The sequence below is a fragment of the Pyxicephalus adspersus genome, chromosome Z (genome assembly GCF_032062135.1).
Source record: "Pyxicephalus adspersus chromosome Z, UCB_Pads_2.0, whole genome shotgun sequence".
Classification (NCBI taxonomy): Eukaryota; Metazoa; Chordata; class Amphibia; order Anura; family Pyxicephalidae; genus Pyxicephalus; species Pyxicephalus adspersus.
This window is the reverse complement of record NC_092871.1, coordinates 34747763-34766593: the sequence shown is the minus strand read 5'-3', so window position 1 is coordinate 34766593 and position 18831 is coordinate 34747763. Positions and strand designations below refer to the sequence as shown.

Sequence of the window (18831 nt, the reverse complement as noted above, 5' to 3'; positions counted from 1 at the left end):
ATTCTTACCACAATCATCTCAGTACCGTAATGAGGGTAAAATGCAGTTTATGCTTATGCTGCAGTGTATTTGACTTTATTAGAAAGCGCTGAATGATCACACCAGTTCATAAATGTTATAGATATTCACCTACCTTGTATTTCATATTTTGTTGGGTTTTTTTTTATACGAAGGTAGAACTGCATTTTTTTCATTGCACAATACAAATATACATATAGCTAAATTAGTGTTATACATATACATTATACATATTTATTTTACATCTTCTGTGCCCCCCCCTCCCCCCAAAAAATCCTCATTCTTGGGATAGAAGGGCCACTTCTAAGGTCAGGAATGATATGGGCCTTTACCATTGGCCAAAAACCATTACTCTTCTCTTACTCTGAAAAGAAATAGTAAATAGTTACAAATATTTTGGTTGGAGATGGGTGACTACTAATCCAAGACATCTCAAATGCACAACACATACTTTAAATTTTTTACCTTTTATTAGAAATGAGATTTCAAATTAGGCCTTAAAATATTGTACTTAAACTGAAGTGAATAAATAAAATTAATTAAAGTAAATAATAACTATAGTAGGTATTCTATTATAGTTAATAAATATTCTATAATAGTTCTTTATTGGTGGAACTGTCTATGACACTCAGTCAATCAGAGCGTTCCTTTAAGGTTCTTAGTTCTATGTGCTATGCTTGATGGTTCTTTTTTGAAGCAGAAACAGATTAGTATTTATAGTTCAATAAGTCTTTGTTAATTTTTTGAAATAGTAACCGGAAATCCAGAAAATTAAAAAAGGAAAGAGAAGAGAAAAAGAAATAACATAGACATAAGCACACAATATGGAATAGAATAAAACAAACAAAATTAAAACCAGAACCAAAACCAGTCCATTAACTTAATACAAATTGTATTAAAAATGGTAATGAAAGTAGTAGAACAACGTAATTACCAAATTATTATTTTGATACAGTACACTTATGATAGTTTAACCACACTTCCCAGTTAACTGAAAATTGTCTGAATGCAGTATTTGTAAGAGCTTTAAACTTTTTATATGCACAGCACATATTCCAATCCATAATAAGATTACTGAGACTAGGTATTTGAGAATCTTTCCAAAATTTAAGTAAATGCAGTTTCGCTAGCAATAGTATATGAATGAGAATAAACCGAAGGGTACTGGGGAATTGTTCAATATTCTGCAAAAATCTGCTATAAAACACTCGGGGGGTGCGAAAAGTTCAGGGTTCTAAAACTTAATAACCCTAAACCAACAAGGTAGTAAAAGCCACTCAAGACTGTATCATAATAATACGCATACCGCAAGTGGTGTACAGTCAAGCCCATGCAGACTCCATACAACTGGGAGAAACATTTTGTTGAGCTGGTTCTGTAACAATGTGCCATTGTGTTAGTAGTTGTATGCCCTCTTCTACATGTGGTATTGGATAGGTTCTCAAGTCAACAAATAATTGAACTTTCTTATACATCTCAGGCAGAGCACGTGATTTTCTTGCAGCCGCCATCAGTTTCTCTTTAATATGGTAAAAATGCACTCTGATTAGTACATCTCTTGGAATATCAGGTGACAAGAAGTTTGGTTTCGGATTTCTGTTGGCCCTGTCAATCAGTAGCTCAGATTTTAAAGCTGATGGTAAAAGTAGTTTGAAAATTGTTGTACGGTACCCAATCAGGTCGCTAGGAGATACTGACTCTGGGATCCCTCTAAACGTAATATTGTTTCATCTTGATCTGTCTTCCAGGTCAGCTATCTTTTTTTTAAGCCATTGAATTTCAGTAGTATGTTCCTGATGTGCATCTACTAATTCGTTATGAGCTTGGGAAAAGTCCTCCATTTTTTTTCTCCAGGTTAGAAATTATTTTGTTACGTTGAGTAACAGAGGCTTTGATTTGTACAAACATAACTGACATATCCTGATGGATGGAATGCTTTAGAGAAAGCATCATCTCTTTCATAGTAGAGAGACATGTCTTTATGAAGTACAGGAAACTCTTCTATAGTATGAAGTTTATAAACAGGTGTTGCTTGGGATGGAGAAAAGGATAATGAATGCCGACTTTGTTGCACAGGAGAATGCTGATTACAATGAGAAGTGCTCCTGGCATGTGCAGATAAGTAATCAGAGTCAGTGTCAGCTGGAGACTCACCAGATCCTCGATTTCCACGGTCTCACTTGCAGATCCCATGTCCGCAGCTGAGGAGGCAGCAGGAGAGACGCCGCTAGTGAGGTAGGCTCCCCCTCTGCGCCATTTTAAGAGGCCGGAGAGCCTTGTGGCCTGAAGAAACTCGTCAGTTTTTGTGGCTCCTGTTTAAGTTTTCTTCTTTTCGTCATGCTCACCCGATGGCTGGATGCAACAGACATGCTGGGGTGTTCGATGGTAGAGGAGATCTTGCGGTATGACGCTAGAAAAGTCGTTAGTGGCTCTCTCAGGTCCGGAGTTCTAAGCTCATGCGGTCACCTTAGACGTTTGCCAGACATGCCCCCCCTTAGTTAGGTATTTAGATCCTTGTGAATTCTTATTGATCATCCTAGATTAATGCATTCCACTGGTTCAAACACAATAGTATTAAATGACCACACCAATACAGGGACATGATTTGTTCTTAGGGATTGTACAATTGGGCAGGTGTAAAGTCCATCTGAACTATGTTTTCTATATGGCCAGTGAATGTCAGCTTTATGAATGTAACTTGTGTACATATTGAATAGTTGATATATACATGGTAGGCTTGCTTCTATAGACTGGGTTTCAAAATGTCTGGGAAAGCAACTGGAAAATTGGTATCAATTGGCCCTAATGAGGCAAGTGACGTTTTCTCTTTGAATCAGATTTGGATCCAAATCATTAAATCAGATGCAACTCATCAAGAATTTCAAGGCAATGTGCCACCATCTCGTCATACAATGTCATGCCAATGTGACAAGTGTCAACCATAATCCAAAAAATAAATCTGCATTCTACACTAAATATCATGAACAGAGGGATGGATGGTCACACTACTATACAGGGGACTGAGACAGAAAGTCATTTTTGAGCAACTGGCAATCAGATTACAAAGAACACTTTTACAATGTACATGTATTAAACTTAATAGTTAATCATTAGATGCTTGAGCATTCTATTAGCTTTTATGATCTGGTGACAGGTGTACTTTAAATATGTTGCCAAATATTCATATTATGGACATTTCCAGTCAGACTGTGTATACTTGGGTATTCAGCTGTTGGCACTAAAACATGTCTTGTTTATCATTACAGTTTTTCTTTGCCAGCTGTGAACGTCTAAAATGAGTCCAGAATGCACTACACTTGTGACATGCACACTTCGTTAGTCCCAGTACAGTGAGACCTCCTGGAGTGCCTGGAGTATGGTAAGCCTCTAAGTAGTTTGGAAACATTCAGGGCACAACGATTTACTGTGTTGACAAAGTCAGAAATTATTTGGATATTTTTTTATTGTCATCACTTAAAACACAACAAGCTAAGAATATATAAATATATGAGAAAAAGAGAGATAGAAGTAATAGTAATAGAATTTATAATACAGTAATATATTTTTTGTCTGGAGCAACCATTGTATGGAAAATCACACAGCTATTGCTTTGTGTTACCTTTTATATATCAGTTCTAATTTTTCCACAAAAGCAGAACAAAAATATAATACTATATTTGTCAAATCTTAACCCAATGCAAGGTCATTCCATTTGAAAACAATACATTTAGGAAACATGTTCTTCATGAGTAAGGATCCCACAACTAATACATTTCCATACGTGATGATGAACAATTGTATCTTAGTGATTAGGAGAATGTGGTCATTAGCTGCTCTTGGGTAATATGTTTGCCTAGACAAAATTAGCTTCTATTTAGTAAAATGAATATAATACTTAATATTTTCATAATAATATTAAAGGTAACCTGTAATAAGGAAAATACAGGGGCCATAGTTTGAGATAATGGGTACAGTTGATAGAACTGTTTTCTATGAAGAATATAAAAGATTTGAAGGAAATGTGGCTGAGTTCATTTAAAACCAGCTTTAGGGAAGGTTCAGACCACCAGTATTATTTCACAGCACATGCAGGCTGGCACCATGCCAATTACTCAGCTGCATGCACTTCAGCACTGGTTCCTAATAAACCAGCAATTACAGATTTGACAACCAGCAGCAGTGAGAAGTACTGTCACACCCATTGCCACCCCTATTTAATCTCAATAGGGCATCCATGGGTTAACACTACATGTAGAGCCCCGTTCGAGGCAGCAGTTCAGTGGTGTGAGAAAGCGGAAACCGCAACAAAACCTTACTGTTATTCTGAATGTAGCTTTATGGTTTTGGAAAAAGAAAAAAAACAGCTGATAAATAAATAGGGGTTTGTAGGAAAAATGTGCTGGTAGGGGAGAACCTGGCCAAGAGATCTGTCACATGACTATTTCTTCTTCAATCACCATGTTAAGAAGATAGAATTATGTGAAGGTCTTCCAGCTACAAAACACAGCCTGCATTTTATGAATGGGCTGGAAAATATGAGAATGTTGTGTGCATAGTGCAACTGTGTATAACAAAAGTGCAAAGAGTGATATCCACTAAATGAGTTGCTAAGGTAATGAGAAAGAGAAATTGGGCTTAATTATCTTTGAACAATTTTGCAAAAGTTATTATACAGATATGGCAAATTACCATTTTATTGTAAGAACCTTAGAAAAGTTGGAAGGATGTTAATTGTCTATGGAGTTCTTTGTTACCTTGTTTGCCTTAGTACAAGGTAAGGATTGCAAATCAATACAACTGTTTAACAACTGTGCTAAATATTAGTGTCATAATATCTAAAAGAAAGAATTGAAACACCATTGTATTGATCCACATGTGTCTGTGGGGAATTTTTCCTCTTTCAGGACCAAATAGGTCATAAATTTGTTTTGCATTCAGGTGGACCAACATTTTTGTAAATGACTAAATTTTAATGGACATTTACCTCTTTTTTTATTTAGTCATCTATGTCTTTTTCAGCCACAGCCAACAAAACTTATATTTTTGCATTTCTAGTATAGTGAAACTCAATCTATATTTTTTTTTATATGAACAATATGGGCACATGTCTCCTGCATTACTTTAAGCTTATTTTATTGATAATTCTGGTAAAGGAATCTATACCTATATAAAATGTCCATTGTAAATATGTGTGGAAACTTAATTTGCTTCACATTTAACATCTGACACATCACCCCGGGGACATGGTGGTCAGCTGCTGTGTCACCAGTACATATATTAATGGGCAGGGAAGCACCTGGCTCCTCTGGCCAGTAATAGATTAAAGCTCAGGGAATTTCTTTCCCATATGAATCTCAATTAGTGTTTGTGAGCATTTGTACAAGACACATTTGTTACAAGAAATGGGGGACAGAAATGTATTTCAGGTTTGTGAAGCTTTTCTAAGAATCTAAGCTAAAACACTATAAATGTACTTATAAACTGGCTGTACACATAAAATGAACATTATTTATTCTTAGTTGATTTCAGCAGATGAGATCGAAACAAGCCATTAAACCCCAGCAAACACCAGACGCAGAAATAGGGAGGTGCAGAATGTGCATTGTAAGATGGTTCTGGACCCTCCTCAGTCAACAGTAGCTCCCGCACGCGGCCCGTAGTAAACTTTGCACAGGTGCCCACTGTTGGCTATGTCCGCCACTGGTAAACACCAGAAGCCAATATAATTTGTGTCTTGAGATCTAATGATTGCCTCTGTCCACTCACTCTGCAATTTTTAGGCAATTTTAACCATGTCAATAAATTTTTCATTACAAAGACTACATAATAGATCAAGCTAAAAAAACCTCCCAGAATCAAAGAAATAATGAAATAGAATGGAAAACCTAAAGCTACATGCACATGGTAGATAGTTGTCGCCCAAGATAAATGGTCCTGGTCATCCAGGTAGTCCTGGTAGGACTAAAATCTAGTGTGTGTACAGTGATTTCCTGATGTAGTTTAATAATTTACTGGGTGGACACTAAACTGCTGTCATCTCTTATGGCTTGTCCTACCCCCTCTTTTCCCTGAAGAACTGAACAGTGTTGTGTGTACAGCTCCCATGAGTTCTAGTGTTGCTGATGATCACAAAAGATTCTTCCCAGTGACAAAACTCTAACGTCTGTATGCAGCTCTAAAGAAGCATTAAGTTTGTTAAGATTGATTAATTTGAACAGTTTGTGTTATATGCATGTAAACCCAGCAATAAATATATCTTTTATTGATCCCTTTTGTCTGTAAAAAATCCAGCTGTAAGCATTTTGGGTATACCTGCTCAATATGTGCAAAAATGCTAATCCTGACAAAAATGTGGTACTTTCTTCTGTACAATGCTGTACCTCTATTGACATGAGCAATGAGTAACCATTCTCACTCTCAGAAAGGAAATGTGTTACTTGCAGGACTACCATTTAAAAATAAAAAGGCAAACAAAAATTCTATCAAAGCCATTACATATTAAGACTAGTCGGATGCAGTATGTCACATTTTTGTTTATTGAATTAGATACACCACACTTTTTACATTGTTGAATTCAGTTACACATCCAATGTACCAGAACCTGCATGTTTCACATGTACAAAAAATGTTTTAATATATTTTCAGTGTTTGACAGCTGAATATGTACACAGTATGCACAGATTAGGGTGAAATAATAAAAAGTATCTAATATGTTGTTGTGAATGTTGTTTTAAATTGTAACCTTGCTTCTTCAAATTGAATATTATATTTGATTCTCATATGTACATTTTTCCCTTTGGGAGTGACCCTCCTCTACTTACCGGTAGTATATTTTTCCTTCTACTCTTCCCCTCCTTCTCTCTTCCTCTGTGCCCCAACCACCCTCCCCCTTACACATACCTTTTTGTTGTATTATTTATGGGTTTTTTTCCTTTTTACTTTTAATTGCGTCTTAATAATTTGTCTCATGTTATTGCTGCAACAAGTGTGTACTAATCTGGATGGAATACTTTCATGGTTGTTATATGGATATGTGCCTGTTTATCTGGTTTTATTCTAATCCTGTGATACCTTGTATCCCCCTCCCCGGTTTTTATTGTACCCCGTTAAAATTTTAAATAAAGAATGTTTAAAAAAAAAATGTAAAATGTTGGTTATAATAAATTGTGCAGAAGCGATTTCTCTGGAGAAGAAGTGGTTCTTACCATGGGACAACATTACTCTATTTGACAACTGTAAATTGTGAAAATAAAATAATGTTTTTAAAGATGTACCTGAAATAACAGATCCTCCACTGGGACTATTTATTGTGTCTGAGAAGATGACATGCTTGGCAAAATGTATCAGTGTGCATCAAAGGGTAGTATACTACAAGTCTCTGGAGAGGCGTTCATGTACAAGTAGTTTGTAAAATGAACTCAATGCAAATGAGGAAGTGGAGGACCTGAATGATGAAATGGATTTCTTTGCTTGTATAAGATAAAATCCCCACATGCTGAGTTTAATTCATACTCATCGTTTTTGCTCTGATTGCTTCTGAGAAGTGACAACGGTGAAAGGGATCTGTCATTTGACTAGAAATTCAGATGACCTCATAAGACATAGTAGCCGCATATTGTGTATATCTTGTAAATCCAGCTGCTGTGGAAAGAAATATCCATCTAAATATGAAAATTAAAACGATATATTAAGATAATGGCCTACCTTCCTCTAGTTCATCCATACTGGTGATCTTAGTTGACCCATCAATGGTGTAGATGTAGCGAACACCTTGGGGCAAGTTAATGTTATCAGAGAGAGACCTGGTCAAGTCAGCCAACAGAGCATCAAAACTTCTAAAGCGGTCAGGAGAGACGGCATATACTATCCCCTTGAAGTATCGATCGCCGTTACGGTAGAATCGTACCTTTTTGGCTTTCTTTTCATTAGTAAGGGCCTGCAAGGTACGGGTTCTATAAAAACTGCAGTGAGCACTGTGTGTAGGACTTGGCAATCCATTCATCCGAGATGTTTTTGCATTCCTCGAAGTCTTATCCCGCTCGTCAAAGTGTCCAAATTCAAGCTCCATGTCTAAGTTTCTCTGGAGACCTAGAAGGGGCAATCATGCAGAGAAGACAATGTTACTTCCATGTCTCACCCAGAGAAACTAACAAACAGAGCAATCCCCTTGTAGCATTAATAATTCCTTTTTACTTGTTACCAGCAGAATCTCATGTTGCTCAGAGATGGTAAATAATTGATATAGGAAAGTGATTGAATTGAGGCATGTTTAAATGCAGAGATTGCTAATTGAGGCAAACAGCAGCCTAAACACCTGTGCCCATGCAAAGCCCAGAGGGTATATGAACCTTTAGGATGAATGAGTTTAGATTATTAAAGCAAAGGTGACTTTGTCTAGTTTTTTTTTACACTTAAACAGAAGGTTATGAGACTAATGCAAAGCTGTAGAGGTAGACAAGTATATCATTATACTTCATCAAATGTATGGACTTTACATGGGTGTCTGCATCATGCTGCTCCCTTCTAATTATATATATTATATATATGGTTCTTTTGGTGTCTATGTTAGGACTTCCCAGGAGGAACATATCATCAAGTACAAATAGGAGTCATATTCTATATGTGTACTGCTCAGCATGATATCGGCAGTTTTAATCCAAAAACAGGAAAAGAAAAAATAGGACTTCAGACAGATAAAGCTGGTCCTACATTGGGGTGTAAGTGAATTACGCAAAATACAAATATTTTATGTATTTTTTTCTATTTTATTTGTACACATGTGGTCATAGCAGACCCCTTGAAGGCTTTTTGCCTTTATATACGATATCTTGGCATCCAGATCATTGCCTTTGTTGAATCTCAAAGAAGCATACAGATGTCTAGTATTTAAAAATTGGGGACATCAAAGCAACAGGAAAAGGTGAACGTCTACCAATACAGATATAATTTAATAAATAGGCGTAATTACATGGGATAATGAACTTCAGGAGGTCTTCTAATATATTGCAATATTTAATATAGAGACAAAAAACAGAAATTAATTCTGGCGATATTGTGACATCCTTGGTCCCTTTTCATATATTATCACATGCCTCAGTACTCCTCTTAGGAGCTCTCAACCCTAATGGAACTAGTGGGCTGGCTCCTTGAAGGGTTAAGCAAAGATCAAAATGTTAAATTTAAAATGCCGCTTTGTTATAAAATCAAATCTATATACACCAAAAATATATTATAAGATTTTATGAAGGGTATGTTGCAGTGCTGATTAATGATCAGATCTGTAACATCCATGATTAAAATCTCGGAATGTCCCTGGAAATTAGAGACAGGTGGCTTCTATGTTATGGACAGCCCTCGTTTAAAGACCAGCCAGCATGTGACAGATTTGAGGAAGGCACACCCACTTCTTCATCATTATACTGACAGCTGACAGCATGTGTTAACTGCTGGGAATGCAATGTGCATGCCAAATGTCTGTGTCACCAGGTTAAACAAACAGAGGAATAATGAAAATATTATAACATATATAACGGGTAAAGAAATCAGATGTCCTTGTAAAATACTACGGTACATTCAACATTTTGCAACTGTTACAAATACAATGAATGTTGGTGGATGATATAGAAAACATCAGGTGCTTCTAACCCATAAAGAGATGCTATACAACTTATTTCTTTTTCATTGTTCTCAAGCCTTTGATTGATTTTAAAATTTGTCTTCAAAATTGCTTTAAGCTAAAGCATTTTCAGCATTTCCCATGACTCATTTTTATGAATCTGTTTTGTTTCTAATCGAGCCGCCACATTTCCTAAATATAAAAGACACTCCTCGTACATGTGGCATGATGTCATCTATTTGATTCTGCCGCAGCCTAAACCCACACAAAAGAATCAGTTGCCATGGTTGAGGGATGCAACAAGAAAGGCAATTATCACATGGCAGACTCTGCCAGTAGTATGACCGAAGGCAAAGCTGGCAATCCAGACATCGTGTGAAGGAGGATGTTCAAACAGGATTAAAGGTCTCGTCTAAACTAAACATGACAATGTAAAAATTTAGATTATGTAACTACATGGCTAATTTATAATAGGAAAGACACAGATTATTGCCTTATACTAACCCTAATATGGCCAATTAAAAATTGCCAGTGGAGATTTGAATGGATAAAATATTTTATCAAACATAAAATGTTTACACATAAAAACACATATTTCAATTGAGCTTATATAAATTCAGACATTTGCTCCTAGTGTTTAATTTGCTCATCCCACTTTACTAAGTGTGGCTTTTTGGACCCCCCACTACCATTATGCTATGACTCAATACCTTGTGATTTCTGGTTGGATCATCCAAACCAATATGCAATTTAATATTCTCAACAAAACAGTATTTTTGCTGAGACATGTATTGCAATAGATGTTGCTGTAAAAAAGTACAGTACAGCTTTGAACTAATATGAGAAGCAACAATAATAATGATTTAGCACTAATACAGACAACTTTATGAGCAGAGCCAGATCACCCACATGGCAACCCTGATTGTGGTGTCGGGCCCAATGAATGATCAAGGGGTCCAATTTTACCCTAAACCCCAATACCCCTGCAATAAACCACAGAGATAATGGTGAAAGCTGTGTACCTGCTTATCATTTCAAAAAGAAGATGCACTTCTAAGCAGTTGGTTTGTGATAGGGGCAGGCTATGTAAATGCAAACAATGCAAATGTGCAAATGTGGTAGTTTCTCTTATCAAAGCCAATAAACGGGAAGGGGGACTTAGATGCTACATTGCCTTTGGACACATTCTTTGGTAATATGACAACAATTTTATGTATAATATATTTTTATTGAGATTGAACAATTTACAAAACAAGATAACATCAAGCAAGGAAAAAAACATAATGGCACAAATAACATAACATATGAATAGTACCAAAAGAAATACCTTTTAAACGTCACGATGACAAAAATTTTAGACATACTAAGCATGAGGTACATGGGTAACTTTTGTTTAGATGGTCATGTTAAATCATTAAACTTTAACAAAACATAATAGCACATAATATATAAAAACAATGCGCCATATGTATAATTATGCAATAAGTAACACCTAGGATTACTTGTGTACAGTCACCATTTAGCATCAAACCTACCCTGAAAGCCTAAACCCATAAATAGGTTTGATGAATACATTCCCTTTTAATATAAATATGTTGATACACAAGATTAAAAAAAAAAAAAAGATTCAAAGATCTTTTAGGACATTCAAACAATACTGACTTACAATAAATGAGATATGCTGTTTGTATAATCAAGTGAAATGTTAGGATGAACTACAGGAAAATGATTGTATCTTTAATGGAAAAATGAAAAAAAGTACAAAAAGTACAAACGAGACACAGTACACCATGTAGGAAGGCACTGTTTAAAAACTTTCAGCAGTATATGACTTTTCCTTAAAGCTAAGTCTCTTCCCATACATTTTTAAAATGGCAAAAAATCTGGAAGTGGAAAAATCTGTACTGACTTTTATTGTGTCATTTAGAAATCATCCTCACCTGTTATTAGGTAAACTGGAATGTAAAACATACAATTTATCAGCAAAACACAAATCAAATACATGATCTAAGAGACTTTGTTCTATATATATGTTAGACCTGGCAGTTGCTGACTTGGGATTTCCACGCATTAAAGTCCCTAGAGCAGCCTTCCTCAACATTTTCCCCCTGGGGATCCCTGAAAACAATTTTCAGTTGCTTGTGGAACCCAAGCTAAAAAAAGGATTATACTTACAGCCTAAGGTCCATTAGCCTGGCCAATTAGTTCAAATCACTTTAAAGAAAGAAATACATATTATGGTGTACCTAGTAAATTTATCACACATGACCAATAATTTTGTTACCAACCCTCTTTAGTAATATCTTAAAATAAAAAAAAAACCTACAAAAAAGGTTTGTTCTGGCATTATGTGTTAATAAGTGACCCCTTATATTGGTGGTTAGTGGAAAACTGCCCCTTGAATTGTAGAGAATTTAGTTTGGAGATCAATCCAACATCACTTATCATCATCATCATCACTCAACATCGCTCAGGGGAATGACTGCTCTAGGTCTTCAAAGGAATGATGGGAAATCTTCCAGTCAGCAGAATACCAGGATGATAACACTCTGGTGACAAGAGAGGTAAGGGGAGAATGGCCCAACTTGTCCAAGCTGATAGAAAACCTACTCAGATAAGCTCTCTTTACTATAACAGTGTAGAGGAGGACATACAAAACACATTACATGTTGAATTATAAAAGTAGAAGACCATGCCTAGCAAGCAATTGAAGTTGCAATAAGCACATGATCAGCAAATCTAAACAACAAAAGATTAGAAATATGTTGCCTAGTCTGATCAATCATAGCACCTTCTGTGACATGCAAATAGCAGAATATGGTGTACACAGCATGTAACCATGGATACACACTGCGTTGTGTGTGTTTTAGGCATATGGTAGTAATGTAGTGGTTTGGGGTAGGTTTTCTTGGCACACATGGCCATTACTTGGCACATGGCTTGTTTGTCCTAATAACTCCAGTGAATCATTATTAAACTGCCATTGTACACCTGGGAGTTTGACACAAATGCCCTTCTATAAGGGTTCTTGGTAAGTGTACCAAAATAAATGTCCACTGTGTGCATGCAAGTTGTTTTACCATCAGCGTAAGGTAGTATACTTTGTAAGAGGGGAGTTGATTGTATTTCTTAAATAAAGAGTAAGCATGAATAAGCTAAACAATGAAAATTTTCAAGTAATTAAATCTTAGCCCATTACAATCTATTCCCTATACTTATACCTTTATCATTTATGGATGGATGAAACTTTTTAAATATCTCCTCTCCTCTAAGTTTATAAAATAGGGCTCAGGGAACTTGAGACTGAATGTGAAGCAGGCACGTTATTTTATTCAGATATCAATTTTACCATCCAAATTATATTTTTAAAATAGAAATGTGAACAACTACACACATACCTGTGCATTGAAAAATCAATTTCTTCTGCATTCACCTATCCAAATATTGTGCCAGAATCATCGAGAAAATGCATACTTTTAAAATTACCAATCAGTATGTGACAGCAAGCAACAAAGGAGTATTGATCAGCAACTAGACAAGCCAGCCATCACCCACATGTTCAGTCTCACGCCTACAGAACCCAAAATAGCTCTTTGTTATTAGCTAGCCAAATTAATTAAAAATATTTGTGCCAGGTAAACTATTACAATGGAACTATGCAGTCAGAATGGGAAAGGCTGCTCTACAAATGCATATTTTTATAGAATGGCTTTAAACCTCCCCCCTGTGTATTGTTCCAAGGCGCTATATCTCCACCACCCATCTTAGACACCATGTTGCAGAGAATGGGTGGATCAGGAGAAGCTGGTAATATATTTATACAGCAAAGCTGCAACAGCCTAATGTAGGAATAGGAAGGAAGAGGTTAACTCCACAACAACTAGCCTCTCCCATTTTTCTATATTCTGCATGTTTTATAGCATTTATCAGCCCAGCATTCTTCACCTCTGCTTGTACTGCACCAGGGGATGGATTATAATACAAGGCGTAAAGAAAAAGAGCCCACACCTCTTCATGTAATGACATGCTCATTGTCTAAATAAATTAAATTTTTAGGGAAAAAAATTTTCCTTCTTTCCTTTTCAGTAAATTTTCCCTAATAAACTAACCAATAATACTTCTTTATTTACCTACTCTTTTTACTCCTAAGTTGTAACCAATTTGCTTTGTTATATCTTAGTTAAAAGAGTAACCTGTTATTCATGCATGAGTGTATATCGCACATTGCAGAAGATAGAATTGCTAGTATAACTGATTTATCAAAAAATATTGGGCAGCATACAAATGCATATTACATAAAAAATAAAAAGACTTTCCCATATGAATATAACTATTTATTTATATTTCATTTGCATTCGCCAAGCTCTCTGTTACTTTAACAACCATTCAATATGAGATAAGCAGCACAGCAATCGACTTACTGTCTGTCACCTATGTGACACAGCTGACATCCCCCTGGACCACTCCTTTAATAAAATTCTACATTAAATGAGGCTCCAGGTTCAAATTCTATTCATTGGTCATAGTTGTTGGTCATTTACAAAGCTGTAATCAGTGCTACAATAAATATTTTTTGGGAAATTATTAGTTCATATTAAAATAAAAAATCTAACTGTAATTTGGTGAGCAAAGAGTGTTTCAGTAAGCGTATCATTTGTTATATACAATCCTTAACTCTATCCTTTTTGTAGTATTCCAAGCATTGAATTCAAAATGAATAGGCAAACACATGCATTACTGGAAAGCAGCTACTCACCGTGCTGCCACTGGTACAAGCTGAGGATGCTGTTGGAATGACGGCTATTTCCAATCTGCCTTTGTTATCTGAGCTTCCAGCCAAGGGATTCCTGCCAGTGTGGGTGTCTGCCTCCAGGTCCTAGTGCCTAAAATGAGATGCTCCTCCTACTCTGGTTATACTCAGCAGTTCATGATTGATGTATCCATTCAGAATTTGTAAAAGAATGTTATCCTTTTAAATATCTGAAGTGTTTTAAATTTAATTTTAGCCTATAGCAAAACTGACAAAAGCAGTTTATCGACTTCTTTAAATGCCATTCTACAATGTGATTAGACAGCCTGACCCATCTTTGGCTTTTATCCTGGGCAACTGGAACTTTGGTTATACATAAACAAAGACGCATGACATTGTTCTACAAATGAATTGTCCATATGGCTTTTGGGGACATCAGCCAGCCTGGAGTGCCATGATATTCATCCTTATTTAAATGTGCCAAATGTGGACAACCCCAGCTTTGGTTATACTTGGACATAGATGTATGACATCCCTGTATAAATTAAATGTCCATCTCTCTTTTTGATATCACAGTGGACATCAGCCAGCCTGGAGTGCTATACCATCTATGTCTTGACCCAATGAAATGAACCCACTAGCCAGTCATAAACTACAGTCATAAACTACCGTCATAAGCTGTTAGCTTTTATGTTAGCTCTGCTAACAAAAAACTTTAACTCTTTAACCCAGAGTTTTTAGGATCCCCTAAAGTTTAAGAATGAACCCTTCACAAAAAAATACTCAGTTACTATAAGGATATGTTCAGACTAGCAGCGAGACCAGGAGTTCCTATGCAACTGCTAGTGGTTGGCACCTTGGCCATCTGCACTGCTAAGTTGGTTCTTATAGAACCAGCATTTGAACATTTTACAGCAGGCAGTACTGAACCACCCACCCTCACCTCCAATTATTTTCCATGGGCAGCCAAGGCAGTGATGAGACACATCCTCTTCCTATGCCAGACTGGGCCACCTTTATATTTGAGAGATGATTTTGCAAGGGTGTTAGAGCCGCGTCCCCCTTGCAAAATAAGATAGTCCCTAAATGTTGAGAGACAAGGGCCTCTTCCCCACATCCTGCCCCCCCCCCCCAATAAAAGGTGGGGGTTTGTATGGGAGGTTTCTTGTGGAAACTGGAAGCTTCCTTTTGTAAGGCTTATGAAGTCCAATGTGAATTAGGGTGCATTTGTTCCCCACTCATTCATCTAAAGTGTTTATAACCACACCAACATCATAGCAAAAGTCCTTTATTTTGCCATGTTCATCCTCAAACTCCACCTTTCGGCTTTATTATATACCTTATTTTAGATTGTATGATATCATCATATCACATCTTTATGCTTCTCTATGCAGTGCAGGCAGATTATGGATAGTGGAAGGAACCTGCATGGTGTAGTACAATGCTTTATGAAAACAGGGTAATGCTCACTAATGATACTGAGCCTTCATGATTGAAATAAATTAATTTATGGGATTAAGTGTGTAAAGGTGTGTCTTCCATGGCCTCCATCATGCCATGCTGATGTAGCAAGTACCTCCCCCAGTCTCCTCAGATGAAAAGGAAAACCCAGGAACCAATAGGGTGGAGTGTCTCAGTGGGGGCAAATTGCTACCTGTTACAGTAGTGACTGAGAGACTTTACAGCCTTTGTGAGTAGAGCTGGCTGACAGCCCTGTGCTGGTGGCAGCCAAAAAAACGATCTCCAGTAACTATAATTTGTTAATATGGTGGCAAAGCTGTTGCTGCTAGGAGTGCATTCTTGGCAGCAAAAGGGTTAAAAACCTTTTTCACTAATCAATTTAATGTTAGTCTTTAGTGATGATCCTAGAAATATTGTTCTTACTCTGGCATGCACAATCTAAATCAACAACCAAAAATGTGTGGCAAAATCGTTATTCGTGCAACCATGAGGGTTGTGTGTGTGGGAGAAGATGGGGTTGAATTAATTCCTATATCTTTTTTTATTTTTATAAAACCTAACTTTATTGCTATAGGAAAGATTGCAGTATAATAATATTGTGAAGAAAACCCTCCCTGTTAAGGGAGAACCCTTTCCCTTTAACAGCGGGGGGCAATTGTACTTTCCAATAGTGGGAAGGCATCGCTGTCCTCTTTGTAAAATACCTCTACAAATGTTGGAAGGCATGTGGCTTGATATGGTAGAAGAAAGGATGTAAGTAAGCTCCCTGCCCTCCATGTCCTGGCCACCCAGGCCCATGCCTAAGAGTCTGGTTTATATTTTAAGGGGAAACCCACATTTTTGCAGAAGAAGGCATACAGCCTGTGTGGCAAAAAAACTAGGGTGGCTAGCATATGCACCACCCCCATCATCACCACACTAGGTCACATGTCTTTCAACATTGGGGAGGCAAGCTTGCAAGGGTCGTTGAAGCTTCCCTTTCTAATGCAAAATATCCTCTTCCCCCTGTGTTAGGGAAAAAGGTTTTTTTTTCCTCACATCATGTTCACAAAAAAAGCATTTTTTGTTAGGAGCTAATGGTATATATTAGGGAATATCTAGAAATACCTAAGCATCTCACTCCTCCAAAAGAATTAAACATTAATAAAACATCACCTAAAGAATAGTAATTAATTAAATAAAATAAAAATGTAACCACATACTTAGCAACTTTAAAAATACATTTAATATTATTCCTGAACATTGCACATCTTCACAGAAAAAGTGACAACCCTGCAGCTAAAATGAGTATGTTTTGTCACCCTAGGAAAGAAAGTTTCTTTGCATACTCCTTGCTAATATTATTTAAATAAATGCAGGACATGTAAAAAAATGTGTGTTTGGGTTAAGATATACTTGAAGACCGCTATAAAAGTGTTGGTGTATACCAACTCTTTCTTTGTTCTCTTTACTCATGCATAGGTAAACTATGCCATACCCAGTGTGGGTGTAATAACAGGAAAGGAGAAATTTACACTGCCTAGCCAAAAAAAGTCACACACTCCAATGTTTCTAATATTTCATTGGACTGCTTTTAGTTTTGATTATGGCATGCATTCGCCATCGCATGATTTTGATAAGCACATGCAATATCACAACATTTATTTCTATCCACAGTTGCATTCATTTTTCACAGATATATTGTACTAATATTGGCAGAGCTGGACCACTGGATAAATTCTTCTCCAGCACATCCCAAAGATTTTCAGTGGATTAAGGACTGAACTCTGTATTGGCCAATCCATAGGTGAATATGATGTCTCATGCTCCCTAAAGCAACTTTTTCACAATTTGAGCTTTATAAAAACTGACACTGTCATCTTGGAATATCCCTATGTCATCAGGGAAGAAAGAATTCCATTGATGGAATAAAAACAGTAATTTAGTATATTCAGTTGGCCAGCTGAGCTTTTTTGTTTTTAACTTAGACTGGACAAACTAAAGAGACCACAGATCATAGTTACATAGTAAGTCAGCTTGAAAAAAAGACATAAGTTCATCAAGTGTAACCACTAGGGAAATAAACATATCCCAGATATAAAACCTTAGGAACATAGTCATAACACTGCCCCCACAGTCTTGAGGCCCTTTTTGACCAGACAGTGTATTTCTAAAGGGCAAGCAATAGTTAGGACATAAAAAGGACTATAAATGGTAAATAATACCGGCATGTTATTGGACCTAATTTCTCTTACTATATAATACAATATAAAGTGATTGGCAACTCAATATGAATAAAATCCAGAATTGACATCCATTCTTACCACACTGATTTATGGTTAAGGTGAATTCCTAAAAATGTTCTAATTTTTGTACAATAAATGTTTCAGTAAAGATTATTTCTGTGAAACAGTGACCTTTAGAGTAAGATGAAAGAAAGTAAAGAAGTCACTGTTAAGGTCCCTGGTGTTTTAGAGTAATGGCTTATGGGACTTAAAGCTGACTTTTTTTATATAAAAGGGAGATATTATTACTTATAATAGAAAATAAATATCTCAATCATTTCTATTTTAATTTGATTTAGACATTTCGGAATTAGATATGATAATCACTCCTTGGCTTTTCTATAGTTGCTAGTGGATGCTGCAGACAGTAGGACCTTTCTTGCAAATAGAGTCTTGAGTTTATATCATGACGTCCCCTGCCCTTCTGCGTTTACTACATTTGAGAATGATTTATAAAGTTACACCTGATACCTTCATTCTGGTAAGCTCTATATAACTATAGTGAACCTTTAGGGCTATAGAGGGGGTGCGCCAAGTCTTGAACCAAAATCACAATCAGAAGTCCTCTATTATGTGATTGCTTTAGAGACTCAGACGCTTGTTAAACAATTGCTCTCTTCTGTTGACAGGTAAGATTCCTCTCCATAGAAGAAAAAGGGACAAGTCATCAGTAATGTTTTTTTTTCTTGCACCCAGTTTAGAATAGGATAAATGTCAGAGAG

At 36.4% G+C, this 18831-nt stretch overlaps 1 protein-coding gene across 1 annotated transcript in view; it reads right to left on the bottom strand.

Moving 5' to 3' along the window:
* DCX (doublecortin) overlaps positions 1–14475 on the bottom strand; it is a 92707-nt gene extending 78232 nt beyond the window's left edge. Inside the window, exons 1-2 of the mRNA XM_072430020.1 lie at positions 14391–14475; positions 7723–8106 (exon numbers count right to left, since the gene is read on the bottom strand). Of these exons, the coding sequence (XP_072286121.1) occupies positions 7723–8086 (364 nt within the window). The 5' untranslated portion in view covers positions 8087–8106; positions 14391–14475. The remainder of the gene's footprint in view (positions 1–7722; positions 8107–14390) is intronic.
* Between the last annotated feature and the right edge of the window lie 4356 nt (positions 14476–18831).